The sequence below is a fragment of the Ochotona curzoniae genome, unplaced genomic scaffold (assembly GCF_017591425.1).
Source record: "Ochotona curzoniae isolate NIBS_2020 unplaced genomic scaffold, NIBS_Ocur_1.0 contig_2318, whole genome shotgun sequence".
In the NCBI taxonomy this organism is placed as follows: Eukaryota; Metazoa; Chordata; class Mammalia; order Lagomorpha; family Ochotonidae; genus Ochotona; species Ochotona curzoniae.
In genome coordinates this window covers 8291782-8310072 of record NW_024465419.1, presented here as the reverse complement: position 1 = coordinate 8310072, position 18291 = coordinate 8291782, and the positions used below count along the sequence as shown (strand labels likewise).

The window sequence follows — 18291 nt, the reverse complement described above, 5'->3', positions numbered from 1 at the left end:
ATAAATAAATCTGGGGGGAAAAAAAAGTTGCATTGTATAATCTGAAAGCTAACAACTATGTAAACCTTAGCACATTAAAAGTCCACTGCTTTATCTTGCAGTTTGAATGGACCACTTGCCAGTGCACGATCTGCTAACACATGCACAGCCCATCTGAAAAGACAGGATCATTGGATTATGCAGCTCTTCCAAGGTGACACATTTAGTTGCACATGCCAAACAAAAACAATCACATTTGGTACTATCACCACCATTGTCATCAGAAAATTTCTTAAATATGAAGAGGTTAGCAAATTCAATGTGATGGCTACCACTTTTTTCAAATTTTCACTTAGCTTAGAAGCTCATATTTTATTCTTGGTACCAGATGTCTTCCTGAAAATGCAGGGATCACTGTCCAGGTGAAGGACAACATCTGTTGACTAACCAAGTCTGAAGGACCAGTGTGAGGCTGTCCTATCGGCTGTTGTATTAAATGAAAATGGCTTTGTGAACACACTGGCTCTGCCACACAAGGTCCTTTCCCCCAGACAGCTCCAAGTCTCACTGGCAGCAGGCCTACTCTGTACATATTTTGGCTCACCATCAGTACAAAATAAGAACACTGGTACCCAGGGCAAGCAACAACAAAGTGTCCCAAGAGACAGCTATACTACCCACAGAAAAACCACAGTGCAAACGGCAACACAGAAAAACTGCCTCTGGCCTTGCACCTGTGAGCCCCACAGTCCATATTCAGAGAACCTCTGTCTCAGGCAATATGCACCACTAAGCAGGAGTAGAGATTTCATTTGTGAAACCAGAGATAAGCTAAAGTAATGCTATCCTTACGTGTGATAAAATTATTTTAAAAATGTAAAGTCACTCCTCATCTCATTCACGTGTCACAATCAAAAGTTACCCAAAATAATGAGAAGAATGTACATTATTATTTTAAGATAATAAAAGTTTTTCCAGGGGTCAGTGCTAATGGTGCAAGGGGATAAAGCCACCACTTCTCACAGCAGTACTGCATGTTAGCACCAATTCAAGTCTTGGCTGCTCCACTTCCAAAACCTGTTAATGCACCTGGGAAAGCAAAAGAAATGACCTAACTGCTTGAGTCATTTGAGGTGAACCAGTAGATGGAAGATTCTGACTCATTCTCTCTCCCTCTGTAATGAACAAAAAAATCCTTAAGATTTTTGATTTTTAATTCATACCAAAAAGTAGGTATTTTTCCTAAACTAACTCAATTTTACCTACTTACATTATTTTTCTATTAGAACATGTGATTCATCTCCAAAAAGTTAATCTCAAAAAATTAATCAAAATTTTAAAAGCCATAATGACTTGAACTTGACAAAATGTATTTGTTCAGGGCCTGGAGTGGTAGCCTTATATGCAACGGGATCCCATATGGGCACTGGTTTGTGTCCCAGCTGCTCAAGCCCATCCAGGTTCTAGCCTGTGGCCTGGGAAAGCAGTCAAGGATGGTCCACAGATAGGATGGTAGACCCAGAAGAAGTTCCTGGCTCCTGGCTTCAGATGAGCTCAACTCCCCATTGCAGCTACTTGGGGAGTGAAGCAGCAGATGGAAGATCTTTCTCTCTGTCTCATTCCCTCTGTAAATCTAACTTTTCAATTAAAATAAAATGAATATTTTTAAAATGTATTTATTCACTGATAAACATATCAGTTTAAAGACCATGCGATCAGGACTCTGACTTGCCTTTCACCTTCCTTATCCAAACACTACAGCTGAGGGTAGAAACAAACAGAAAAACAGGATCAAAACATTAAACAAGCACTTGCTGTACTTTATATATTTTTACTCCTAAAAACATACGGGAATTATTTCATACTACATTGCTTGCAAAAATCTTAAAGAATGTTTTTTCTTTTCCACAAGCATTTAAGTCCAAGTTCTGTATTATTTAAGACAAAGAAAATAGAAAGGGTTTCTTACAGATGAAATGCTCCTTGTCTTTTTCAGATGCTTTAATGCGGTTTTGGTGAATCCCTTCTGGACAGCCCGAGAAAGTGCCGACACCTCCCAGTTATTCTTGGTCTCATCTATCAACAACAGCAAAAAACAACTTTAAATAGCGTTCATTGGTTCATTTCATAAGCCACAGGGAAGATGCACAACATTGCCAATAGTAAAATCAAAATCAGTTTTGATCCTTCAATTATATATTACTCAAATCATATCGGGATGAACTGGGAAAGTTACAAAAATACCAAACACATTTGAGAGTCCTACAACAGTTACCACATTGCCATTGTAATTACAACATACATTCCCATGCTTCTAACCCTTACCTGACAAGGTGGAAGTCTTCAGGTATCCATCAAGGTAAGGTAGAATGTCTTTATAGTAAGGCTGAATTACATGTCTATGGATGTGACCTGACCATTCCTCAAGGGCATTCAGACCGATCTGGGCCAGCGGCGTATAGCTCAGGCCCAGCTTGAAGGCCATCTGTATGTCAACACAAAAGAAATGCAGGGAATCTTAATTTGAAAGTGGAGGAGGGGGATAAAATTATTAATTATGGTTTCTATTTAATAGTCTTCTCTATTCCTGGACCACAAAACACAGCTAAAGGTAAGTAGGTACAGTTGAGGTAACCATGAGGACAAGAAGTTGGCCAGCCATCTGGGCATGCTGCACACACTCCACACAGTCAAGGCTTAACTCCCACATCAACTGGGAAGGGAAGTCCAGGCAGGCCAAGTCAAGCATCGCAGATTTGTTTCAGATAATGCAGCTACCTGTAACGCAGGAACGTAGGCTCTCACATCAAGTTCAATGATGTCATATGGAAAGGACAGAACAAAGGTCAAGCAGGAGGCCAAGAGTTCATCTTTGTATTGCTTCATTTTAACTGATACCTCAAGGGAAAAGACAATGCTGTGTAAATGTACAGAGCCTTATAATTTGAAAAGCAATTTAAAGATACATACCTTATTCTCAAATATAAAAAATAAACATGTTGCCTTTATTTAACAAGATCACATTCACTTAGAAATAAAGCACAAAGCTCTAGAAAAACTTATCTTGTTGAGATAAATCTCACCCTATGGGAAAAACCAGAGCATCTATTTAACTGTGTGCTGTCAGCACTCCACTGGATTATTCTAAGAGCACTCTAAGGACTTCTGAAGTACAATGATTTCTGTGATAGTTTTTCCAGATCATATTTACCATCTGAATTTAGCAACACAAATTGTTGGGCCCGGCACCGTGGCCTAGCAGCTAAAGTCCTTGCCTTGAATGCACCGGGATCCCATATGGTCGCCGGTTCTAATCCTGACAGCTCCACTTCCCATCCAGCTCCCTGCCTGTGGCCTGGGAACAAAGTCAAGAATGGCCCAAAGCCTTGGGACCCTGCACCCGTGTGGGAGACCTGGAGGAAGTTCCTGGCTCCTGGCTACAGATCAGAACAGCACCAGCCATTGCGGTCACTTGGGGAGTGAATCATCAGACAGAAGTTCTTCCTCTCTATCTCTCCTCCTCTGCATATTTGACTTTGCAATAAAAATAAACAATTTTTTAAAATACATACATATATACATATATATATATGTAAACAAACTGAGAAGTAAGCCTGTTTAGGACTCCCATAACCTGTATCAAAGTGCCTGTGTTTGAGTCCCGCTTCTTTCCGTTATGCATCCTAGGTGGCAGTAGGGATGGCTAAAGTACTTGTGTCCCTGCCTCCCACATTGGAGACCTGAACTGACTTGCAGCCTCCTGGCTATGGCTTGGCCCAGTCCAAGCCACTACAGGCATTTGGAAACTGACCCAGTGGATGGAAAATTTCTCTCTCATCTCTCTCTCTTTCAAATAAATAAAAATAAAAATGAACAAAAATAAACAAATTTGACTACTAGGATTTTTAAAATATATATCCATTTAAAAATAATTCATGATAATACTAAGAGAAATCATTCAGAAGTTACCTCTTTACCAAATTTTGCAAATAAAGCAAAACAAGAATGCTTTTCTGGGTCCTCAGGAGAGTGCTTCGGACTCCTCGGACTAATTCCCTGTCAGATAAAACATCAAATTAGTACAATGAACGACAATCGGGGGATTCTGGATCTGGTAGTTCCCTTCACAGGGTTCACCGTCTCACTTTACCAATGTCTCCTGTGGAAATAAGGGAGCCTGGGATGCAAGGACATTTCCAGGTGGAGAACAGTCAGAAATGGAAAAAGGAGAAGGTGTGTGAGTGGCCAAAGGCATATGGACCCGGCGAAATCTACGCACCTTTCACCATCTTCCAGAAACATGCATTGTTGCGCCAAGCAACTTGATTAGCCTCCTCCTGCTCCCCCCATGGCTCTCAACCTTCATGGGAAACCCAGAATAGCCTGAGTTGCTGAGCCCTACCCGCCCAAGGTTTCTGATTAGATTAAATCTGGAGCTGGCCTTTGACTCGACTAGAAATGCTAGCGCTGCTGGTCCCTGAATCCCGAGAGACCCTGCCACTCACCCAGGCTTGAACACCAAGCTGAAAACACTACTGTCATCCAACTGCGGCTCACTTTTCAAATGTATGATAAAATCAAGCTTTAAAACTACATATGTCACTATCACATATTTTATGACACACTAATATTCATGCAACCAAAAAAAAAGACTATTCGATGTTCTCCAAGAAAGTCTTACCTCAAAATACTTTAGTTTCTTGACATTTCTCATTGCCACACAAAGTAATTTGTAGAAACCACTGATGAGCGGCAAGCGTGTAGACTGTACAATCAATTCGTATGTAAATGAGTATACCCATGGTTCAAAAAATTGTACTCGGTTCCCAGAGAGAATGTCTCTGCAAAAAACAAATTGAATACTTAAGGCACAAATTTATACCATATTCATTTGTCTTCAGTTTCAAAAGCATTGATGACATAAAAAAAACTATGGACTATGATTCCATTATTAATCCCTTTAGGTATTTTTAAATTCTCTCTTTCTCCAAAGATCTTTTACACATTAAAAATAAGTAAATAAAGATAACTCCAAGCTTGTACATTTAGATGTAAAGATCCATATAAGAGATTCTGGATGTTAAGTTTCTTACTATTTCACTTCTTACATTTATCTAAGTATTTATAATATTATAGTCAAAAATTGATAATTTTTCATTCTAAAATAATAAGAATTTTAGAAAAATACCTGCACAATTCCACCAGATTAATGAAAGCTGAAAAATCTTTAGGCTTAGCAGGATGCAAGTTAGCAGCTGGATCTGAAGTCGGGATCACCCAAACACCAGTGGCCTCATTTCCATCCTTAAAAATTAATTGTACCAAACAGACACTGTATCATTCAATCACACATTGTTCAACAGGTCACTTCCCAATGGACTCCCCAGTCTAAGACTGGGGCTATGAGGACAGAGCGTCAAACTGAGGCAGGCAGGGCCTCTGTAGTTCACAGCTAATCAGAATGATGTGATTGGCAGAAAACACGAGACAAAAGTTGGACTCGTCGGAAATGACCAAGTGAAATGCTGAAAGAACCAAAAAGCCAAACAAGAAGATGGCATCATTTAATGATAGGGGTAGCAATGTTAAGCCAGTCTTAACAGAATGCAGAAATTAACAATAATGACTTGCGGCTTTCACCCTGAGAGAACAGGAAGAATTAATGCCAGTAAGAAATAACAAAGAAAACTTGGATACCTTATGAAGTGCATAAGTTTGAGTTTTAAACATATTAAAGTTTGTGCTACCAGATCTACGTTACCAAACACAATTTGTGTATTCAGAGCCATACAGGAGCAGTGAGAAACATAGTGCCAGGGGCCCACATTGTGGTGTAGCATGTTAAGCCACTGCTCACAACACCTTTAACTAGTTGTCAGAGCACAGGTGGAGTACACGCTGTTCCACTTTGAATCCAGCTTCCGGCTCATGCTTCTGGGAAGGCCAGAGATGGCCAGAGACGATGGCTCAAATGCTTAGGTCCCTGCCACTCGTGAGGGAGACCAGGATGCAGTTCCTGCCTCTTGGTTTTGGCCTGGCCTAGCCCTGGTTCTTGTGGCCATTTGAGAGAGAGAGAAAGAGAGAAAAGTAAATTTTTAAAGCAAAAGAAGCAGAGAACTAGGACCTACAAGGCAGGTGAGGCTGTTGAGTAGACTAAGGCAGCAGCTGGCCCAGGACAAGCCGGAGCAGGACACAGAGCCACTGAGGGCGTCAATGAAGCATTTCCACGAAGTCCCTTGCAGCAGGGTTTTTAAATTTTTGGGTTTTTTTCATGTGAAATTCCTTTAGAAATACACAAAGATGGCAAACAATGCAAGAGCACACACAGGAGAAGAGCACACACAGGAGAAGAGCACACACAGGAGAAGAGCACACACAGGAGAAGAGCACACACAGGAGCAGGGCAAGCCTGAGGAGCCTGTCTTCTTTCCGTGCACCTCCAGCAACGGCCTCCCACCGGAGCGCACGGGCATGAACCCCAGCTATCTCGAGCTGCTCTCCATGTTTCCTGCTGGAGCCCCAGCCATTGCACACCCACCCGCTGTTACCACAACTCCTGAGACAAGCCGGGCAGCTTCAAGTCACAACTTCTCTGCCATGCAGGTGGGAAGGATACAGAGGACCACCTCGAGAGCACGTCCAACACGCTGCATCCCAGTCGGGCATTTCCTTAGCTAAGGACAAGAGGAACCCAGGCTTCCCTACCTGACTGAACAAAGTCATTTCTTTCCCTCTTTAAATTTTTTTTAATGGGAAAGTCAGATGTAAAGAGAGAAGGAAAGATATAGAGAAAAACCTTCCATCCACTGGTTCATTCCCCAAGTGGCCGCAACGGCCTCACCTGAGCTAAGCTGATCTGAAGTCAAGAGCCCAGAGCCTCCTTTTGGGTCTCCCATGTGGTCACAGGATCCCAAGGCTTTGGGCCATCCTTGACAGCCTTCCCAGGCCACAAGCAGAGAATTGCAAGGGAAGTGGAGCAGCCAGGACACGAATTGATGCCCACGTGGGATCTGGGCACATGCAAGGCGAGGACTCCAGCCACTAGGCTACCAAGCCAGGCCTACAAAGTCACTTCCACACTCGATCTTAGCCAAAAGGCCGAGAGGCGATACAAAGTCACTTCTACACAAGACAGCACTTCCATGACTCTTTACTACAGGCTAAGGAATGAAAGACAAAAAGAGTGAACAACTTTTCATCAAAGCATTACTTTAATCTACTTTGGGACACTGCGCCCACATGGGAGACCCAGAAGAGGCTCCTGGCTCCTGGCTCCCTATCAGTGCAGCACTGGCCATTGCAGTCACTTGAGGGAGTGAATCATCGGACTGAAGATCTCCTTCTCTGTCTCTCCTCCTTTCTGTATATCTGACTTTGCAATAAAAATAAATAAATCTTTACAAAAAATGATATAAAATAATTATTGAGAGAAACAACTAACCTCTTGTTCTCCAATGGTCTGTTTTTCTAATGTAAGATCCAATTTCTCAATAATCTTCAAAACAGACTTTATAAATTCATCATAGAGTAAACGATTCAGTCTTTGAAGGGAAGAAGTCACAGAAAGAAATGTTTCATCTGGTAAAACACAATCCTTCAAAAAAGAGAAAAGGACTTGTAAGTGTTGTACAAACAAAATACAAGTATGTCAAAAGCATTAAGATACATATGAGATAACTGGCAGACGGTGGCACAGGGGTGCTAAACTGCAAACCAAACTACAGAACCACCTGGAGAGTGCATGATCTGGGAGTGGACCCCCAGTAGGCAAACAGTGGACACTTCCCTTTGGGGCTGCCACTCCATCTGGTGAGCACAAAAACCAAGACTGGGGCAGGCATGGCTAGACAGCAAGTGGCACCTGTCAGCAGGTGTGTCGGTTGAATAGTGGGGCTGGTTGGGTTGAACTAGGCTTCAACACCCATTGACATGTATGAGAGCTGAATGGGATATAGGACAGACAGGACCAGTATGCTGTACACACTGGCAAGCATGGTAACCAGGGCAGGGGGCGGGCCTGGTGGGGATTACTGCAGGTCGCTCCTACTAGACTGTAGCTCCCACTGGTTTGCGTGAGGGTCAAATGTGTGGTGGGTAGGATTGAAATGGGCTCCAGTACCCATTGGTTTGTATAGAAGATGGGGCTGGAGGGAGAACTGATCCAGCAATTGCAACCACCAGCATATGCATAGGCTGACGGGGGCAACAGTCTGTGCAGTGCCCTATACTGGCAAGCACACACAGGAATCTAGTCTAGGATCACTTCAGACAAAATTTCTTTAGCGTTCCTCCCAATTGAACTGCTTGATTCAGAAACCCAACCATGAAGAGAATTGCAAGTTTCATGGTCTGACTTTGGAGCCTCCTCAGTGGCTCCAACAGAGCAGTGGACAGCATACCCAAGTGCACGTGGAGGATATAGCAGTACTTTGGAGCCTACATAGGACACCTGGTACCATAACAGAGGACAGAATAAATTGATCAACTACCATGATCAACTACCAAGCCAAGTGTTGGCAGTGAACATCTGGGCGAGTGGAAATGCTAAGGTGGACTATGTCAGCCAGTGGATTCTGAAGAGATTTCATCGTGCTTGGAATGACGAGACTAGCAGCAATTCTGAACCGTTGAACTATTGAAACCACTTAAGCAGTGCCCCTTGGAGCACGTCCCATGTCGGGGACCCTGGAATGGTTGGGAGGGTGGGTGTGGCTTCTGCCTTTCTCTCTCCCCTTTCCCCAGATACAGAAAGGAAAAAAGAAAATGTGGAAACAATGTTCTTACCCACTTCCCTATAGCCCTTGACCCTTTGCACCATAATCAACAATGTAAAGATCATAAAAAAACCGATTCATACGAGAGGTGTGCATGTACATTTAGGTGGTATGCAAACAGTGATTCGCAAACTACAATGAATAAGCCTTTTTCATGCTACAAAATTCATAATTCATTCACCTTCTTAAATTATCATCACAGTATCATTTCAGTCAAAGAGACTTGGCCAGCCTCGTGACAAATAAACTCACACTTAGCAGTGAGTGAGAAGACTTGGGTCTAATTCTTGCCAAAGCCCACTCTTCCTCCATTTCATCTGTGCATGCACACACATACAGCATGTATGTATAACACATGGAATGCACTAAGTTTATGTACATATATATGTGTGCATACACATACGAAGTGTGTGCATGCATATATATATATATGAATGGATATATATTCATTCTCAGGATAGATTTAAAATTATAATTTGTCGCTACTTCAAAAGCGAAGTTATTCAACCATTCCAAAATTACAGTCTAGTTATTCTGGCTATAGTCAAACATGCTTAGGGGACTTAACCTCAAAACGTAAGGATATTTAACATCACATGAAAAAGAATATTTTGGATAAAATTACTGTCAGTTGCTATGCTATTACCTAAAATTAAAAGTTAAACACCTAAGGATTAGCACAAAGTAAGAGTTATCTACTGACAAAATTTGCTTGTTCTAAGCTATTAATGCTTCAATAATGTATCTGTTAAAGTACTAGCCACAGGGATAAGCTTTTGGCCATTGGTTGGAACACCTCATATTGCATATCAAGTCTCAGCCCCACTCCCAACCTGCTTCCTCCTGTGTGCACCTTAGGAAGCAGTGGGTCATGGTTCAAGTGGTCCCTGTCACCTGCCTGGGGGACACGCTCTGGTAGCTCCCAGCTTTACTGACACATGGGGAAAGACACACACTGAGAACAGCTGGACAATGAAGCAGTACATGGGAACTCTTGCTCTCTCAGTAGGACAGAATATCAAAAACTGCAAATAAATACTGGGTACTGCCTTTCTAAAGCAGAAAGTGAAAAAAAAAAAACATCTGCTAGTAACTTAGAACTCAGCTACATTAATTAATCTTTTCTTTTTAGGTTAGATTTAGAGAGGCAAGGAGAAATCTCTTGTTTGCTGGTTCGTTCCCCAGTTGACCACAACAGCTGGAGGCAGACCAGGCTGAAGCCAAAAGCCAAAAGCTGCATCTACATCTCCCACATTGGTAGCAAGGCTCAATCAAGCACGCTCTACTGTTTTTGCTAGGTCCTCAGAAGGAACTGGGTCAAAGTGGGGCAGTCCAGACACAAGCAGGCAGCTGGGTGAGAAGTAGAACAGCTGGGACACAAACGGAGCCCATTTGGGATCCTGTGGTACAAGGCGAGGATTTAGCCTTAGGCTATCACACCAAACCCAAATAAATAAATCTTTAAAAAAAAAAAAAGTTGGGCCTGGCAGTATAGCTTAGTGGCTATATCCTTGCCTTGTTCCCTGTTTGAGGCTTGGGAAAGCAGTAGAGGATGGTCCAAAGCCTTGGGACCCTGCATCCATGTGGGAGACATGGAAGAAGTTTCTGGTTCCTGGCTTCAGATCAGCTCAGCTCCAGCCATTGTGGCTACTTGAGGAGTGAACCAAAGGATGCAAGATCTTTCTGTCTCTCCTTCTCTTTGCAAATCTGGCTTTCTTAAAAAAAAAAGAAAGAAAGAAAACAAACAAAAAAAGCTTATCTTCCTCTCATTTTCAACTGTCATGAATTACTAGACTGTCATTTATTAATTCAACTGTCCTGATTCATACTGCTGGGATATTTTTTATTACTTGAAGTACATTTATTTAGAAGTTAATGAAATACAATTCTGAAATATACAAGAATTAGAGCTAAAATTATGAAGACTAATAATGAGAGGAGCCAATGAACTTTCACGGATTTCAAACTGTAGATATTACCATCATCTGGTCGCAGCTCAGGAAGCTTCTAAAGAGATCCACATAGTCTTGGCACGTGGGCATCCTCCACTTGCCAGTTCTAACTTCCCCCGAGGCACGGTGTTCTTCAGATTCAGACCCTGAGCCCTGGCAGGGAAGACAACACACCAGCTCTGACCAAGCAGTTCACAGAAGCAGCACAGTCACAACTAGCCCATGTTTCCAAATCTTCTATGCTAAACAATCACTTGCAGACTACACGACCAGACCGAGAAGGACATCATGTGGGGAAAGCAACGCAGAAAGCAAGTGGGGAGAAAGAAGGTCTCTTCTGCCATTCTAAAATTGTGATATACCACCAAGTACTTCAACAGAACATCCACTGAATGCACAACACATCACGTATTTCATAGCTCATTCTCATTTCATCCTATTTCCTGTACCTTCCAGCAACTAGGTCATGCTTCCCAGAAAATCATTATATCCTTGCATATTGTCCCAGGGTCCAAGAGACCTTTAGAGATCTGTATTCACCTGACACACATAGGGGCATCACATCCTACACATAAAATGTGACTTATAGAAAGGCATGCTGAAATTGCAGTGACACTTCTGCCATTTACACTTACTTCTGAAGCTTCAGACTCAGAATTGACTTACCTTTTGCAGTACCACTGGCTTAGAACATATTCTGATTAAACCCTGATGCACTGCGGGGGAGGAGATTGGAGAAAAGTGGAAGAAACACTGTCAACAATACAACCAACCAATCAATAAAAATGATCATCATTGTTTCCTGGAACAACAATAGAACTTGACCCCTCAAAGTCTAAGTTTGTTAATATCTTTTGTTTTAATTTTTGAATTATAAAAACTCAAGAGCAAAAGGATGAAACAAAGATAATACTACATGTTGAAAATTTTAGAAGTCTTTCAAAGGGATACAATACAGTCTGGCAATCAGACTGCTTACCCATATCAATTCACATGTTACGTATCTATCAGTCACCATAATAAAAACAATAGCAAACTGCAAACTTACCCACGGTACTAACACAATTCTGGAGAACAGGTCCTTTCTCGACCAAGACTAGGAAAAGCCTCACGATGGCTTTGCAACACACCGACTGCATTTTTGGACTGTACTGTGGGAAGTTGTCTATCTGCACGACCAGCAGATGCTCCAGAACTGGAGTGTATGCCTCAGGAACCTGCCAGAAGCAGAGAGCAGACAGGTGTGGGGGTGGGGGGATGAACCAACAGGGGAGCAACACAAACAACAGCACTCCATGCACCTGACTTCACACCTGCTAGGTCAGTGAAAAATCAGGCTTGCTATCCACTCTGCAAACTTGACATTTATTACTACAACAATCTACACTAAAAAAAAAGTTCTTGAATGACAATTCAGGTACAACTGCATCTTTTTTTTAAAGATTTATCTTATTTTTATTGGAAAGGCAGATATACAGAGAGAAGACACAGAGAGGAAGATCTTCAGTCCGATGATTCACTCCCCAAGTGAGCGCAACGGCCGATGCTATGCCGATCCGAAGCCAGGAGCCTCTTCCGGGTCTCCAAAGTGGGTGCAGGGTCCCAAAGCTTTGCGCCGTCCTCGACTGCTTTCCCAGGCCACAAGCAGAGCTGGAAGGGAAGCGGGGCTGCCGGGATTAGAACCGGCGCCCATATGGGATCCTGGGTGTGCAAGTGAGGACCTTAACCACTGCGCCATCGCACCAAGCCCACAACTCTTTCTTAAGAGGCAATTCTGAATAGTTTGGAAGCGTGGAAAGAGCTATGGATTAAAAAAAAGGGGAGGGCCTGGCTCACTAGCCTAGCAGCTGAAGTCCTCGCCTTGCATGTGCTGGGATCCCATATAGGCACTGGTTCTAATCCCAACATCCCTGCTTCCTATCCAGCTCTCTGCTTGTGGCCTGGGAAAGCAGCTGAGGACAGTCCAAAGCCTTGGAACCCTGCACCCACATGGTAGACCCAGAGGAAGCTCCTGGCTCCTGGTTTCAGATGGACTCAGCTCTGGCCGTTGCTGCCACTTAGAAAGTGAATCTATGGATGAAAGATGTTTGTTTCTCCTCCTTCTGTACATCTGCCTTTCCAACAAATCTTTAAAAAATATCAAGTTTCAGGCCCAGCGCCATGGCCTAGAGACTAAAGTCCTTGTCATGAATGGGTGGCGTGTCTAATCCCAGCAGCCCCACTTCCCATCCAGCTCCCTGCTTACGGCCTGGGAAAGCAGTCGAGGACGGCCCAAAGCCTTGGGACCCTGTACCGCATGGGAGATCCAGAAGAGGACTTGGGCTCCTGACTTCAGATTGGCCCAGCATCAGCCGTGCAGTCATTTGGGGAGTGAATCATCGGAAGGAAGATGTTTCTCTCTGCCTCTCCTTCTTTCTTTATATATCTGACTTCACAATAAAAATAAATAAATCTTTAAAAAAAAAAAATCAAGCTTCATGACAGCAATTCTGTCAACACAAAATATCAATTACAAATATCATTATGAGCATGACTGTGCCTGCACAAAATACCAACACTTGAGCCTGTGACATCATCTGAGGAACACAAGTAAATACTTAGGACTGTAATCAGTTTAATCAAGCTCGACTCACCGTGTCGAGGTAAAGCAAGACACTTGCAATGGACTGCAGGAAGCTGGGCATCTGGTAAATGTGCTCTTCAGCAGTGTCCATCTGAGTGAGGAACATCTGCTTACAGCGCTGAATGAGCTCGACGTACATGAAGTCCACATTCTTGGCATTGATGACCTTGCAGGTCTTTAGGAAAGACAGAGGAGAAGGCCGTGTCAACCACATCCAGGTCAAACTCACGATTTCCAAGGCGTCATGCTACATCCTGAGACTATTAGCAGGTTGAGAAGAAACACAGTACTTTTTAAAGACGCCTTTAATGATGACCTGTAATCAAATATTTATTCAGAAATTGCATACTTTTTGATGGCTACCTCTGTTCTAGGTTTGATTTCGATAGAAGGTGTCAGATAAACAAGGGTAGTCACTTGCAGGGAGGGACTGGGAGCCAAACCCACTGGGGTGCACACTGCTGGACACCACACACCAAGCACAGAGGTGCCTTTTTTAACTCACACATCTGATGATGGAACTGCCCTGTCTCTAAGGGTTTCAAAGGCCTCTTTAGACCTCTGCATTAGGTCCAGACTCTTCTTTTAACTGGTCGCACTCCAGCTGCACCATGGACACGGCCCAGGCTCCGTGAGCCAGCTGAGGGGCCGATCTGTGGGTATGAAGTGGGTAACTCCCTGCTGTCTTTCACCACAAAGCCTCCTCTTTCTGCTCCATCTGCCCCGACTGTATTGAAAGAGCAGATGAAAGAAGATGGAGATTTAGAAAGCAAGAGAGTAGGCACTGACGGACAGATGTGCAGGAAGACAGACAGGAAGCAATGTTCTCTGTGAGGCAGCCGACACAGAAACCCACCAGGAGGGAATGACCAGGGTTGTTCTAATATGCATAGGTAGATCGCTTTCTATCACAGGAACTTCCTTAAAACTCTGAGTAAAACCAACCAGTTTTATTTTGTAAATAAGCAGTAGCATGGCCCAGTGCGGGAAAACATTCCTGGGATTTCTGGTTTTCAGACTGAGGTTTGGACTTATGTGTTGTTCTGTCAATCCTGTATGTCCTTCAACAAGTTACCTGTCCCTCAGCTGTCAATCAGAATAACATCTGGCTTACAGAAAAATTACAAGGATTTGAGATAACACCTATGCGGAATTCAAGTACAGACACTAAAAAAATATTAACTGTTATAGAAACAACAATAACACTTTCACAAGTATAAGATGCAATAAATTATACTCCCTCAAACACTTCAGTAAAATAAAGAGATAAAATACAATAATGAGCCATACACCAGCAAAAAGTCCATATCCACGAATAGCAATGGATAACTCCTTGTTGTTCGAATCCACATTTCGGATGATTTCGTAGAACTGCTCCATGAAGTACTGCAGTGTGCTCTTATGCATCTCTGCATCTTTGGCCACCATAGAAGAAACCTGCAATTGCACAGCATTTACTTTTTAGAAGAAAAGAACCATATAAATATAAAGAAAGGAGACTTGGCAAAATACACGATATGCTATTATATATATTCTATTGCTTTTACTCATAACACCTTATACTTCAATTTGCTTAGCATTAGCCTTCATCAAGGTCAGAAAAGACACTTTCTTTTTTTATTATTATTATTAATTACATTGCATTAGGTGACACAGTGTTATGGGCACTGGGATTCCCCCTCCCCATGGTGGATTTCTCCACCTTGCTGCGTTACCACAGTTCAAATTCAGTTGAGGTTCTTTCATTAGAAGTATTTACCAAGCATAAAGTCCACCATCTTATTATCCTGGTGGGTTCAACAATTTCTTGGTGAGACCATCTCTGGTTTGAAGGTAAAGCCAGCAAAGTATCATCCCAATCAATTAAAAGCCCCGACATAACATCAACAACCATTTACAACCTTATGGCATTAATTGACATGGTATTGATTAACAGTATGTTAATAGGAAAATGCGGGTTCTTAACTACATCCTGTGACTTCTTCATAGACATTTCAATTTTTGGTTTATATTCAACCGGATTCCATACACCTCAAAATGGCTATAGATTACTATTCAGCTGTCTCAGAAAAGATACTTTCTTAAATAAGGCTGCATTTTAGGTGATGCATATTTTCCTATCATTTGTCCTACATTTGAAAGAGACTGAAAAAGATCAGAGAAATGCAGAAAACATCTGCACAAAAGCTCAGGCTTTGCAGTAGGGTTCCTGAGTGAAGCACAAAGCTCATCTGTCATCTTGAGGGTTACAGAGCTGTCAGGGCCAAGGGGCCAGTGAGCTCAGAGAACATTAACATATCATAACCAACACCCAGAAAGAAAGATGAGCTATCTCATCCTTGGAAAAAATCAGCCACAAACGGTAAAGCATCTCTTAAAGTAGGCAAAGGGAAAAGTCCTTGGAGAAGCAGATAAAGCACACTGGGGATAGTCTTTTTAAACCAATGGTACTAGAACCGACAAACACGGAGGAAAAAAGGAATTTTCAATCCTTATTTTATACTACACACAAAAACTGAGTAGACTACCTGTAAAGGTTAAGACTAAAGTACAAAACTTCCAGAAGGAAAAAGAAAAGGAACAATTTGCAAACACAGGTAAGGCGAAAATTTCTCAAAGTGGACATATGAAGGACCAGGCTGAAAATCAGTAGGCAGGATTTCATCCACATTTCAAACCTCTGGAATAGGCCTGCAGTGTAGCAGTTAAGATGCCAGCGTTAAGACAGCCACGTAGTCACATCAGAGTCCTGGATTGGATGACGCCTGGCCCGGCTCCTCACCCCAGTCTCTGGCCAACAGAGAGCTATCAAGCAGCTGAGGTTCCTGCCGCCATGTGCAGCTGGATTCTGTTCCAGGGTTCCAGGTTCAGTCCTACCCAAAGGCTGCTGTAGACAACCTCTTCTTCTGTTTATCTACCTCTCAAATAAATACACTTTACAAAACACAAACAATGAAGATTTATTTATATTGGAAAGGCAGAGATCCAGAGAGAGATAGCAAGATCTTCCATTCACTCGGTTACTCTCCCAAGTAGCTGCTACAGCCAGAGGTGAGCCAACCCAAACCCAGGAACCAGGAGCTCCTTCTGGGTCACCCACACAAGTGCAGGGTCCTAAGGCTTTGGGTCGTCCTCTACTGCTTTTCCAGACCACAGCAGGGAGCTGGAAGGGAGGTGGAGCAGCCAGAATAGGAACTGGCACCCATATGGGATCCTGGTGTATACAAGGTAAGGATTTAGCCACTGGGCTAGCACGCTGGGCCCCCAAAATATTTTTTATTTTAAACTTCTGCTTCTTGAAAGATGCTATTAATAAAATGAAAAGGCAAACCACAGAAGAAAGTCTGCATCATTTTTAAAAAACATTTGTATCAAGCCCAGCGTGATGGCCTAGCAGCTAAAGTCCTTGCCTTGAATGCACCGGGATCCCATATGAGCGCCAGTTCTAACCCCAGCAGCCTCACTTCCCATCCAGCTCCCTGCTTGTGGCCTGGGAAAACAGTCGAGGACGGCCCAAAGCCTTGGGACCCTGCACCTGTGTGGGAGACCTACAGGAAGCTCCTGGCTCCTGGTTTTGGATCAGCTCAGCACCGACCGTTGTGGTCACCTGGGCAGTAAATCATAGAACTAAAGATCTTCCTCTCTGTCTCTCCTCTCTCTCTGTATATCTGCCTTTGCAATAAAAATAAATAAATCTTTTTTAAAAAATGTGTATCTAGAGTATGTAGAAAACTCCTAAGACTTATTAAGAAAAAGACAACCTAATTTTAAAATAAATGCTTAAATAAGCATTTCACAAGTCAGATGCAATGGCAATAACACAACAAAAAGGATCAACTTCAAGAGTAACACAGAAATTCAAATCCAAATTCAAATAGACTACAAATATAAACCATCAAAGTAGCTAAAACCAAACAGACCACACTACGTGTTGACGGGCAGGTAGGATAGCTAGAACTCTTATGCTTTGTTGCGGGGAACACTAAGTCATACAACCACGCAGGAAGAGTCCATCAGTTTCTTACCAAGTGTTAACGCGCACCTGACACATGACCCGCAATTCCACATCTAAGCTTCTACTCCAGAGAAATGTAAACATTTTGCTCCCCCGAAATACTTGTAGCTGTTTTATTGGTAATAGTTCAAAGTTGGAAATAACTAGGAACAAATGATAGTGGAATACCACACAGCAATACAATGAATGAAACTCTCACACACATCATTAACAGGGTTAACTTCCAAGAATATCATCAAAGCAAAACAATCTGGCCATCGAAGAACATACACTGTAAGATCTGCATAAAACTCTACAAAAGACAGCAGGACCAGCGACAGAAAGCACCGGTTGCCTAGACATGGGGGTGGGGACAGAACACAGAAAGGGATTTCAGGTGACAATGGAAATGTGCTATGTCTTGACACTCTTAGGTTTATCAACTCAAACTGAAAACATTGCGCTGGGGGTGGAGCAGTACCATGCTGTCGTAGGCTAATAGGCTAAGCCTCCTCCTGTGGCACTGAAATTCACATGGCTCCAGTTCATATATTGGCTGCTCCACTTTCAATCCAGCTCATCTCTGGCCACTGTGGCCACTTGGGAGTGAACCAGTACATAGAAAATCTGTATCTCTTCTCTGTAACTCTGCCTTTCAAATAATAAATAAATAAATAAAATAAAACTTGGGGGGCCCGGCACCATGGCCTAGCGGCTAAAGTCCTCACCTTGAACGCACTGGGATCCCATATGGGTGCCGGTTCTAACCCCGGCAGCTCCACTTCCCATCCAGCTCCCTGCTTGTGGCCTGGGAAAGCAGTCGAGGATGGCCCAGAGCCTTAGGACCCTGCACCCGCGTGGGATGCCCGGAAGAAGTTCCTGGATCCGGCTTAGGATTAGCATAGCATCGGCCATTGCGCTCACTTGGGGAGTGAATCATCGGATGGAAGATCTTCCTCTCTGTCTCTC

At 42.9% G+C, this 18291-nt stretch overlaps 1 protein-coding gene across 1 annotated transcript in view; it reads right to left on the bottom strand.

The window, feature by feature from the left end:
• The window catches only part of PRKDC (protein kinase, DNA-activated, catalytic subunit), a 139855-nt gene that overhangs the window by 110014 nt on the left and 11550 nt on the right, over positions 1–18291 (bottom strand). The window contains exons 11-22 of the mRNA XM_040972592.1: positions 14619–14765; positions 13339–13503; positions 11754–11922; positions 11372–11421; positions 10733–10858; positions 7421–7573; positions 5168–5283; positions 4661–4820; positions 3949–4035; positions 2758–2877; positions 2305–2464; positions 1949–2055 (exon numbers count right to left, since the gene is read on the bottom strand). Coding sequence (XP_040828526.1) covers positions 1949–2055; positions 2305–2464; positions 2758–2877; positions 3949–4035; positions 4661–4820; positions 5168–5283; positions 7421–7573; positions 10733–10858; positions 11372–11421; positions 11754–11922; positions 13339–13503; positions 14619–14765 — 1560 coding nt within the window. The remainder of the gene's footprint in view (positions 1–1948; positions 2056–2304; positions 2465–2757; positions 2878–3948; positions 4036–4660; positions 4821–5167; positions 5284–7420; positions 7574–10732; positions 10859–11371; positions 11422–11753; positions 11923–13338; positions 13504–14618; positions 14766–18291) is intronic.